At 42.6% G+C, this 12424-nt stretch overlaps 1 protein-coding gene across 4 annotated transcripts in view; it reads right to left on the bottom strand.

Annotated features, from left to right (window-relative positions):
- Positions 1–12424, bottom strand: part of Polr1B (RNA polymerase I subunit Rpl135) — a 242799-nt gene that overhangs the window by 176321 nt on the left and 54054 nt on the right. For all 4 annotated transcript variants that reach the window (XM_071673312.1, XM_071673309.1, XM_071673310.1 and 1 more), the window contains one exon: positions 10800–10949. In XM_071673312.1, coding sequence (XP_071529413.1) covers positions 10800–10949 — 150 coding nt within the window. The remainder of the gene's footprint in view (positions 1–10799; positions 10950–12424) is intronic.

A 12424-nucleotide genomic window follows, 5' to 3' on the forward strand; every position in this document is an offset into this window, starting at 1 on the left:
GCAGATTAGAAAGGGTAGTGAATGGTGGGATGAAGAAGTAAGATTGTTAGTGAAAGACAAGAGAGTGGCATTTGGATGATTTTTGCAGGGTAGTAGTGAAAATGACTGGGAGATGTATAAAAGAAAGTGGCAGGAGGTCAAGAGTAAGGTGCAAGAGGTGAAAAAGAGGGCAAAAGAGAGTAAGGGTGAGAGAGTATCGCTAATTTTTTTTTTTTGGGGGGGGGAGATGTTTTGGAAGGAGGTAAATAAATTGTGTAAGACAAAAAAACAAATGGAAACATTAATGAAAAGGGTTAACGGGGAGATTATAACAAGTAGTGATGAAGTGAGAAGATGGAGTGTATTTTGAAGGTCTGTTGAATGTGTTTGATGATAGAGTGGCAGATATAGGGCGTTTTGGTCGAGGTGGTGTGCAAAGTCATAGGGTCAGGGAGAATGGTTTGGTAAACCGAGAAAAGGAAGTGAAAGCTATGGGGTAGATGAAATACAGAGGGTTTGGATGGTATTGCAGCTGAATTGCAGAAAGGGGGTGACTGTGTTGTTGACTAGTTGGTAAGGATATTCAATATATGTACGGTTCATGGTGAAATGCCTGAGGATTGGCAGAATGCATGCACAGTGCCACTGTACAAAGGCAAAAGGGATAAAAGTGAGTGTTCAAATTACAGAGGTATGGGTTTGCTGAGTATTCCCGGGAAATTATATGGGAGGGTATAGAGTGAGAGGGTGAAAGTATGTACATAGCATCAAATCGGGGAAGAGCAGTGTGGTTTCAGAAGTGGTAGAGTATGTATGGCTCAGGTGTTTACTTTGAAAAAGTTATGTGAGAAATACTTAGAAAAACAAATGGATCTGTATGTAATATTTATGGAAAACGGTGAGAACAAAGGACGTAAGGGGAGTGGGGGAGGAATGGGATGTATTTAGGGAAGCAGTGATGGCTTCCGCGAAAAGATACTTGTAGCATGAGAAGCGTGGGAGGTGGGCAGATTAGAAAGGGTAGTGAGTGGTGGGATGAAGTAGTAAGATTATTAGTGAAAGAGAAGAGAGAGGCATTTGGGCGATTTTTGCAGGGAAATAATGCAAATGAGTGGGAGATGTAGAAAAGAGAGGCAGGAGGTAAAGAGAAAGGTGCAAGAAGTGAAAAAGAGGGCAAATGAGTGTTGGGGTGAGAGAGTATCATTAAATTTTAGGGAGAATAAAAAGATGTTTTGGAAGGGGGTAAATAAAGTGTGTAAGATAAGGGAACAAATGGGAACTTCAGTGAAGGGGGCTAATGGGGAGGGAGGTGATAACAAGTAGTGGTGATGTGAGAAGGAGATGGAGTGAGTATTTTGAAGGTTTGTTGAATGTGTTTGATGATAGAGTGGCAGATGTAGGGTGTTTTGGTCGAGGTGGTGTGCAAAGTGAGAGGGTTAGGGAAAATGATTTGGTAAACAGAGAAGAGGTAGTAAAAGCTTTGCGGAAGATGAAAGCCGGCTGCTTGGATGGTATTGCAGTGGAATTTATTAAAAAAGGGGATAACTGTATTGTTGACTGGTAGGTAAGGTTATTCAATGTATGTATGACTCATGGTGAGGTGCCTGAGGATTGGCGGAATGCTTGCATAGTGCCACTGTACAAAGGCAAAGGGGATAAAAGTGAGTGCTCAAATTACAGAGGTATAAGTTTGTTGAGTAATCCTGGGAATTTATATGGGAGGGTATTGATTGAGAGGGTAAAGGCATGTACAGAGCATCAGATTTGGGAAGAGCAGTGTGGTTTCAGAAGTGGTAGAGGATGTGTGGAACAGGTGTTTGCTTTGAGGAATGTATGTGAGAAATACTTAGAAAAGCAAATGGATTTGTATGTAGCATTAATGGATCTGGAGAAGGCATATGATAGAGTTGATAGAGATGCTCTGTGGAAGGTATTAAGATTATATGGTGTGGGAGGCAAATTGTCAGAAGCAGTGAAAAGTTTTTATCGAGGATGTAAGGCATGAGTACGTGTAGGAAGAGAGGAAAGTGATTGGTTATCAGTGAATGTTGGTTTGCGGCAGGGGAGTGAGATGTCTCCATGGTTGTTTAATTTGTTTATGGATGGGGTTGTTAAGGAGGTGAATGCAAGAGTTTTGGAGAGAGGGGCAAGTATTCAGTCTGTTGTGGATGAGAGAGCTTGGGGAGTGAGTCAGTTGTTAATCGCTGATGATACAGCGCTGGTGGCTGATTCGTGTGAGAAACTGAAGAAGCTGGTGACTCACTTTGGTAAAGTGTGTGAAAGAAGAAAGCTACAAGTAAATGGGAATAAGAGCAAGGTAACTAGGGACAGTAGGGTTGAGGGACAAGTCAATTGGGGAGGTAAGTTTGAATGGAGAGAAACTGGAGGGAGTGAAGTGTTTTAGATATCTGGGAGTGTATTTGGCAGCAGATGGAGCCATGGAAGTGGAAGTGAATCATAGGGTGGGGGAAGGGACGAAAGTTCTGGGAGTGTTGAAAAATGTGTGGAAGTCGAGAATATTATCTCGGAAAGCAAAAATGGGTATGTTTGAAGGAATAGTGGTTCCAACAATGTTACATGGTTGTGAGGTGTGGGCTATAGATAGAGTTGTGTGGAGGAGGGTGGATGTGCTGGAAATGAGATGTTTGAGGACAATATGTGGTGTGAGGTGGTTTGATCGAGTAAGTAATGAAAGGGTAAGAGAGCTGTGTGGTGGTAAAAAGAGTGTGGTTGAGAGAGCAGAAGAGGGTGTTTTGAAATGGTTTGGTCACATGGATAGAATGAGTGAGGAAAGATTGACCAAGAGGATATAGTGTCAGAGGTAGAGGGAACGAGGAGAAGTGGGAGACCAAATTGGAGGTGGAAAGATGGAGTGAAAAAGATTTTGAGTAATCGGGGCCTGAACATGCAGGAGGGTGAAAGGCATGCAAGGAATAGAATGAATTGGAACGATGTAGTATACCAGGGTTGACGTGCTGTCAATAGATTGAACCAGGGCATGTGAAGCGTCTGGGGTAAACCATGGAAAGTTTTGTGGGGCCTGGATTTGGAAAGGGAGCTGTGGATTCAGTGCATTATACATGACAGTTAGAGACTGAGTGTGAACGAATGTGGCCTTTGTTGTCTTTTCCTAGTGCTACCTCGCACACATGAGAGGGGAGGGGGTTGTTATTCCATGTGTGGCGAGGTGGCGATGGGAATAAATAAAGGCAAACAGTATGAAGTATGTACATGTGTATATATGTATATGTCTGTGTGCGTATATACATGTGTACATTGAGATGTATAGGTATGTATATTTGCGTGTGTGGACGTGAATGTATAAACATGTGTATGTGGGTGGGTTGGGCCATTTCTTTCGTCTGTTTCCTTGCGCTACCTCGCTAACGCGGGAGACAGCGACAAAGCAAAATAATGTATTATTTTTCTTATTTTGCTTTGTTGCTGTCTCCCGAGTTTGTGAGGTAGCGCAAGGAAACAGACGAAAGAAATGGCCCAACCCACCCCCATACACATGTATATACATACACGTCCACACACGCAAATATATATACCTATACATCTACCTATACCTATACCTATACCTACCTATATATCTATCTATATATACCTATACATTTTCTTTTTTTTTTTTAACTTTCTGAAATGGGAAACAGAAGAAGGAGTCACGCGGGGAGTGCTCATCCTCCTCGAAGGCTCAGACTGGGGTGTCTAAATGTGTGTGGATGTAACCAAGATGTGAAAAAAGGAGAGATAGGTAGCATGTACTCAGTCTCTCCTGGTACTTCCTCACACAAGTCTCATTCCCAAGCTCACTTACTCTCACCACCCTCTTCACCCCAACATTCACTCTTCTTTTCTGAAAACCCATACAAATCTTCATCTTAGCCTCCACAAGATAATGATCAGACATCCCTCCAGTTGCACCTCTCAGCACATTAACATCCAAAAGTCTCTCTTTCGCGCGCCTGTCAATTAACACGTAATCCAATAACGCTCTCTGACCATCTCTCCTACTTACATACGTATACTTATGTATATCTCGCTTTTTAAACCAGGTATTCCCAATCACCAGTCCTTTTTCAGCACATAAATCTACAAGCTCTTCACCATTTCCATTTACAACACTGAACACCCCATGTATCCCAATTATTCCCTCAACTGCCACATTACTCACCTTTGCATTCAAATCACCCATCACTATAACCCGGTCTCGTGCATCAAAACCACTAACACACTCATTCAGCTGCTCCCAAAACACTTGCCTCTCATGATCTTTCTTCTCATGCCCAGGTGCATATGCACCAATAAATACCCATCTCTTTCCATCAACTTTCAGTTTTACCCATATTAATCGAGAATTTACTTTCTTACATTCTATCACATACTCCCACAACTCCTGTTTCAGGAAAAAGGTGAGAACAATGGAAGTAAGGGGAGTGGGGGAGGAATGGGATGTATTTAGGGAATCAGTGATGGATTGCACAAAAGATGCTTGTGGCATGAGAAGAGTGGGAGGTGGGTTGATTAGAAAGGGTAGTGAGTGGTGGGATGAAGAAGTAAGATTATTAGTGAAAGAGAAGAGAGAGGCATTTGGACGGATTTTGCAAGGAAAAAATGCAATTGAGTGTGAGATGTATAAAAGAAAGAGACAGGAGGTCAAGAGAAAGGTGCAAGAGGTGAAAAAGAGGGCAAATGAGAGTTGGGGTGAGAGAGTATCATTAAATTTTGGGGAGAATAAAAAGATGTTCTGGAAGGAGGTAAATAAAGTGCGTAAGACAAGGGAGCAAATGGGAACTTCAGTGAAGGGCGCTAATGGGGAGGTGATAACAAGTAGTGGTGATGTGAGAAGGAGATGGAGTGAGTATTTTGAAGGTTTGTTGAATGTGTTTGATGATAGAGTGGCAGATATAGGGTGTTTTGGTCGAGGTGGTGTGCAAAGTGAGAGGGTTAGGGAAAGTGATTTGGTAAACAGAGAAGAGGTAGTAAAAGCTTTGCGGAAGATGAAAGCCGGCAAGGCAGCAGGTTTGGATGGTATTGCAGTGGAATTTATCAAAAAAGGGGGTGACTGTATTATTGACTGGTTGGTAAGGTTATTTAATGTATGTATGACTCATGGAGAGGTGCCTGAGGATTGGCGGAATGCTTGCATAGTGCCATTGTACAAAGGCAAAGGGGATAAGAGTGAGTGCTCAAATTACAGAGGTATAAGTTTGTTGAGTATTCCTGGGAAATTATATGGGAGGGTATTGATTGAGAGGGTGAAGGCATGTACAGAGCATCAGATTGGGGAAGAGCAGTGTGGTTTCAGAAGTGGTAGAGGATGTGTGGATCAGGTGTTTGCTTTGAAGAATGTATGTGAGCAATACTTAGAAAAGCAAATGGATTTGTATGTAGCATTTATGGATCTGGAGAAGGCATATGATAGAGTTGATAGAGATGCTCTGTGGAAGGTATTAAGAATATATGGTGTGGGAGGCAAGTTGTTAGAAGCAGTGAAAAGTTTTTATCGAGGATGTAAGGCATGTGTACGTGTAGGAAGAGAGGAAAGTGATTGGTTCTCAGTGAATGTAGGTTTGCGGCAGGGGTGTGTGATGTCTTCATGGTTGTTTAATTTGTTTATGGATGGGGTTGTTAGGGAGGTAAATGCAAGAGCTTTGGAAAGAGGGGCAAGTATGAAGTCTGTTGGGGATGAGAGAGCTTGGGAAGTGAGTCAGTTGTTGTTCGCTGATGATACAGCGCTGGTGGCTGATTCATGTGAGAAAATGCAGAAGCTGGTGACGGAGATTGGTAAAGTGTGTGAAAGAAGAAAGTTAAGAGTAAATGTGAATAAGAGCAAGGTTATTAGGTACAGTAGGGTTGAGGGTCAAGTCAACTGGGAGGTAAGTTTGAATGGAGAAAAACTGGAAGAAGTAAAGTGTTTTAGATATCTGGGAGTGGATCTGTCAGCGGATGGAACCATGGAAGCGGAAGTGGATCATAGGGTGGGGGAGGGGGCGAAAATTCTGGGAGCCTTGAAGAATGTGTGGAAGTCGAGAACATTATCTCGGAAAGCAAAAATGGGTATGTTTGAAGGAATAGTGGTTCCAACAATGTTGTATGGTTGCGAGGTGTGGGCTATGGATAGAGTTGTGAGCAGGAGGATGGATGTGCTGGAAATGAGATGTTTGAGGACAATGTGTGGTGTGAGGTGGTTTGATCGAGTAAGTAACGTAAGGGTAAGAGAGATGTGTGGAAATAAAAAGAGCGTGGTTGAGAGAGCAGAAGAGGGTGTTTTGAAATGGTTTGGGCACATGGAGAGAATGAGTGAGGAAAGATTGACCAAGAGGATATATGTGTCGGAGGTGGAGGGAACGAGGAGAAGTGGGAGACCAAATTGGAGGTGGAAAGATGGAGTGAAAAAGATTTTGTGTGATCGGGGTCTGAACATGCAGGAGGGTGAAAGGAGGGCAAGGAATAGAGTGAATTGGATCGATGTGGTATACCGGGGTTGACGTGCTGTCAGTGGATTGAATCAGGGCATGTGAAGTGTCTGGGGTAAACCATGGAAAGCTGTATAGGTATGTATATTTGCATGTGTGGACGTATGTATATACATGTGTATCGGGTTGAGTTGGGCCATTTCTTTCGTCTGTTTCCTTGCGCTACCTCGCAAACGCGGGAGACAGCAAAAAAAAAAAAAAAAAAAAAAAAAAGTAGCATGTTTGAGGAAAGGAACCTGGATGTTTTGGCTCTGAGTGAAACGAAGCTCAGGGGTAAAGGGGAAGAGTGGTTTAGGAATGTCTTGGGAGTAAAGTCAGGGGTTAGTGAGAGGACAAGAGCAAGGGAAGGAGTAGCAGTACTCCTGAAACAGGAGTTGTGGGAGTATGTGATAGAATGTAAGTAAATTCTCAATTAATATGGGTAAAACTGAAAGTTGATGGAGAGAGATGGGTATTTATTGGTGCATATGCACCTAGGCATGAGAAGAAAGATCATGAGAGGCAAGTGTTTTGGGAGCAGCTGAATGAGTGTGTTAGTGGTTTTGATGCACGAGACCGGGTTATAGTGATGGGTGATTTGAATGCAAAGGTGAGTAATGTGGCAGTTGAGGGAATAATTGGTATACATGGGGTGTTCAATGTTGTAAATGGAAATGGTGAAGAGCTTGTAGATTTATGTGCTGAAAAAGGACTGGTGATTGGGAATACCTGGTTTAAAAAGCGAGATAGAGATATACATAAGTATACGTATGTAAGTAGGAGAGATGGCCAGAGAGCATTATTGGATTACATGTTAATTGACAGGCGCACGAAAGAGAGACTTTTGGATGTTAATGTGCTGAGAGGTGCAACTGAAGGGATGTCTGATCATTATCTTGTGGAGGTTAAGGTGAAGATTTGTATGGGTTTTCAGAAAAGAAGAGTGAATGTTGGGGTGAAGAGGGTGGTGAGAGTAAGTGAGCTTGGGAAGGAGACTTGTGTGAGGAAGTACCAGGAGAGACTGAGTACAGAATGGAAAAAGGTGAGAACAATGGAAGTAAGGGGAGTGGGGGAGGAATGGGATGTATTTAGGGAATCAGTGATGGATTGCGCAAAAGATGCTTGTGGCATGAGAAGAGTGGGAGGTGGGTTGATTAGAAAGGGTAGTGAGTGGTGGGATGAAGAAGTAAGATTATTAGTGAAAGAGAAGAGAGAGGCATTTGGACGATTTTTGCAGGGAAAAAATGCAATTGAGTGGGAGATGTAGAAAAAAAAGAGACAGGAGGTCAAGAGAAAGGTGCAAGAGGTGAAAAAGAGGGCAAATGAGAGTTGGGGTGAGAGAGTATCATTAAATTTTAGGGAGAATAAAAAGATGTTCTGGAAGGAGGTAAATAAAGTGCATAAGACAAGGGAGCAAATGGGAACTTCAGTGAAGGGCGCAAATAGGGAGGTGATAACAAGTAGTGGTGATGTGAGAAGGAGATGGAGTGAGTATTTTGAAGGTTTGTTGAATGTGTTTGATGATAGAGTGGCAGATATAGGGTGTTTTGGTCGAGGTGGTGTGCAAAGTGAGAGGGTTAGGGAAAATGATTTGGTAAACAGAGAAGAGGTAGTAAAAGCTTTGCGGAAGATGAAAGCCGGCCAGGCAGCAGGTTTGGATGGTATTGCAGTGGAATTTATTAAAAAGGGGGTGACTGGATTATTGACTGGTTGGTAAGGTTATTTAATGTATGTATGACTCATGGTGAGGTGCCTGAGGATTGGCGGAATGCTTGCATAGTGCCACTGTACAAAGGCAAAGGGGATAAGAGTGAGTGCTCAAATTACAGAGGTATAAGTTTGTTGAGTAATCCTGGGAATTTATATGGGAGGGTATTGATTGAGAGGGTGAAGGCATGTACAGAGCATCAGATTGGGGAAGAGCAGTGTGGTTTCAGAAGTGGTAGAGGATGTGTGGATCAGGTGTTTGTTTTGAAGAATGTATGTGAGAAATACTTAGAAAAGCAAATGGATTTGTATGTAGCATTTATGGATCTGGAGAAGGCATATGATAGAGTTGATAGAGATGCTCTGTGGAAGGTATTAAGAATATATGGTGTGGGAGGAAAGTTGTTAGAAGCAGTGAAAAGTTTTTATCGATGATGTAAGGCATGTGTACGTGTAGGAAGAGAGGAAAGTGACTGGTTCTCAGTAAATGTAGGTTTGCGGCAAGGGTGTGTGATGTCTCCATGGTTGTTTAATTTGTTTATGGATGGGGTTGTTAGGGAGGTGAATGCAAGAGTTTTGGAAAGAGGGGCAAGTATGAAGTCTGTTGGGGATGAGAGAGCTTGGGAAGTGAGTCAGTTGTTGTTCGCTGATGATACAGCGCGCTGGTGGCTGATTCATGTGAGAAACTGCAGAAGATGGTGACTGAGTTTGGTAAAGTGTGTGAAAGAAGAAAGTTAAGAGTAAATGTGAATAAGAGCAAGGTTATTAGGTACAGTAGGGTTGAGGGTCAAGTCAATTGGGCGGTAAGTTTGAATGGAGAAAAACTGGAGGAAGTAAAGTGTTTTAGATATCTGGGAGTGGATCTGGCAGCGGATGGAACCATGGAAGCAGAAGTGGATCATAGGGTGGGGGAGGGGGCGAAAATTCTGGGAGCCTTAAAGAATGTGTGGAAGTCGAGAACATTATCTCGGAAAGCAAAAATGGGTATGTTTGAAGGAATAGTGGTTCCAACAATGTTGTATGGTTGCGAGGCATGGGCTATGGATAGAGTTGTGCGCAGGAGGATGGATGTGCTGGATATGAGATGTTTGAGGACAATGTGTGGTGTGAGGTGGTTTGATCGAGTAAGTAACGTAAGGGTAAGAGAGATGTGAGGAAATAAAAAGAGCGTGGTTGAGAGAACAGAGGAGGGTGTTTTGAAGTGGTTTGGGCACATGGAGAGAATGAGTGAGGAAAGATTTACCAAGAGGATATATGTGTCGGAGGTGGAGGGAACGACAAGAAGTGGGAGACCAAATTGGAGGTGGAAAGATGGTGTGAAAAAGATTTTGTGTGATCGGGGCCTGAACATGCAGGAGGGTGAAAGGAGGGCAAGGAATAGAGTGAACTGGATCGATGTGGTATACCAGGGTTGACGTGCTGTCGGTGGATTGAATCAGGGCATGTGAAGCGTCTGGGGTAAACCATGGAAAGCTGTGTAAGCATGTATATTTGCGTGTGTGGATGTATGTATATACATGTGTATGGGGGTGGGTTGGGCCATTTCCTTCGTCTGTTTCCTTGTGCTACCTCGCAAATGCGGGAGACAGCGACAAAGCAAAAAAAAGAAAAAAAAAAAACATCTAAATGTACACATATATATATATACACACACACATACACACATATATACACATACACATAATTCACACTGTCTGCCTTTATTCATTCCCATCGCCACCTCGCCACACATGGAATAACATCCCCCTCCCCCCCTCATGTGTGCAAGGTAACGCTAGGAAAAGACAGGCCCCATTTGTTCAAACTCAGTCTCTAGCTGTCATGCAGTAATGCCTGAAACCATCATGAACATACTCTGGCATAAATAATAAAACAATGAGAAAATATTTGAACAGTGAAAACAGAGAAAACTGTTTCACCTAACAAATGCTGAGATTCCAAACTTAACTGAAATTCTTCAAACTTCTTGAGGTCTATCTATCCGTATCTCTGACACCTGGTCCCTTCTGAAGCTCCCTTAAGGGGGCGGCCACAGCGAAAGTCTCTCCAAAACTAGTGAACTCCAGTGCCACTTCTTAGCCTTTAGTGCCACACCCTTAACAGGCAAATGGCTGAGGGCAAGTCTAGTCCAGTGTTTGTAGAGGCTTTTACCTAATGTTCCTACAGACTACTTCTACCAAATGTTCCTATCAACTACTTCTATCTAATGTTTCTACTTAAAGCTCCTACCAAGATGTTCCTACCAATTACTTCTATCTATTGCTCCTGCCATTTTGGCAAAAAGGCAATGCTAGCACATAGCACTCACCATAAGAAAAATCTGAGTTACAATGAATGAGCTGTGTGGGTAATGTGTTGTCAAGTGCTATGTATGACAAAGGAGAGATCGTATGTTTGTGGACAGAATGCCAGCAGTTCAAGTGTAGGTGAGGCAGAAAGACAAGACAGCTACCTAGGTCAGAGTAGTGCACGTTGATAATCACTTAAGTGCTGGCTCATTACACACCTGTCATTAACCATCCTGATACCCAAAAAAGGTAGTACTGGTTATATACCTCCTTGGTCCCTAGCTGCCTACCAACTATTATGTACTGGAGGTATCAACATCAAAATTTGTTTGATTGTTCCAAGTGGGAAAAACAGTTTACTAACCTTAGAAGGTAATCACATACATCTTTGTCGGTGTACCACTCTGGGAGAACTGTAACCTTATGGCGGAAAGATTTTCCAATGTATTCCTTGCACATCTCTTGCGTATACAGCCCATCCTGTAGTAACTCTCGCATCATGACCTTGATTTTCCTAGAAAAAGACCAATAATTCTGGGAACATAATTAATTACATTGATAACATACAGCAGCACAGCATATAAAATGGATGTGAAATAAAAATCACAATACTAATTTCTACTTACAATGAAACCTGATTATCCAGATGTCATTCATCTGGATCTCTGGATAAAAGTCAAAACAATTTATTACATATATTTCAGTCTACCAGTGCTAAAGTGTATCTGGTATTTTTTTCATGCATCTTTACCATTTCCTGCATTAGCAAGGTAGTGCCATGAATAAAGGACTAAACCTTAGAGGAAAAAGCATCCTCACTTGGCCCCCTTCTCTGTTCCTTCTTTTAGAAAAGTAAAAATTGGGGGAGATGATCTCCAACCCCCTACTCCCAATCCTTGCAAGGAATACATGGGAGGTATTCTTTCTCCCTTATCCCTAAGTTGTATTCAAATAAACTAATCTTTATAAATTCCCACTTTTGCAAGGTTACATCTGTAACATATGGAGGAGGGCCTCATTTGTATAACAGCCACTCTCTAGCTACACCAAAACCAGAGCCCCCATTCATAGCCAAACACTACAGACCATTTAACAATTACCTAGCCACCTGATATGCCTTGGTTCAGTCCAATGACAGCACATCACCCACTGTACACTATATTGCTCCAAATCCCTTTATCTCATACATGTCTCTCACCCTCCTATATGTTCAGGCTCCAATGACTCAAAGCCTCTCTCACTCCGTCCTTCCATGTCCTACTTGATCACCCACTCCCCAATGCTCCATCCACTTCTGGCATGTATACCATTCTTGAAAGCTTCTCTTGAATCATACCCTTATGTCCAAGCAATTTCAGCAACCCTCATCAGCTCTCCCAATCATATTCTATTTATTCAACAAACAAGATAAACAGTGAGCACTATGCATCAGCTTTGCCATCATGGCCAAATCTCATCATAGGTAACTGTAGGTAGGTACACTGTTGTACCTTACATGATCAAGCTTAAACGCTTTTTTTTTTTTTTTTTTTTTTTTTTTTATACTTTGTCGCTGTCTCCCGCGTTTGCGAGGTAGCGCAAGGAAACAGACGAAAGAAATGGCCCAACCCCCCCCCCCCATACACATGTACATACACACGTCCACACACGCAAATATACATACCTACACAGCTTTCCATGGTTTACCCCAGACGCTTCACATGCCTTGCTTCAATCCACTGACAGCACGTCAACCCCTATATACCACATGACTCCAATTCACTCTATTTCTTGCCCTCCTTTCACCCTCCTGCATGTTCAGGCCCCGATCACACAAAATCTTTTTCACTCCATCTTTCCACCTCCAATTTGGTCTCCCTCTTCTCCTCGTTCCCTCCACCTCCGACACATATATCCTCTTGGTCAATCTCTCCTCACTCATTCTCTCCATGTGCCCAAACCATTTCAAAACACCCTCTTCTGCTCCCTCAACCACGCTCTTTTTATTTC

This window comes from Panulirus ornatus, chromosome 18 (assembly GCF_036320965.1).
Source record: "Panulirus ornatus isolate Po-2019 chromosome 18, ASM3632096v1, whole genome shotgun sequence".
Classification (NCBI taxonomy): domain Eukaryota; kingdom Metazoa; phylum Arthropoda; class Malacostraca; order Decapoda; family Palinuridae; genus Panulirus; species Panulirus ornatus.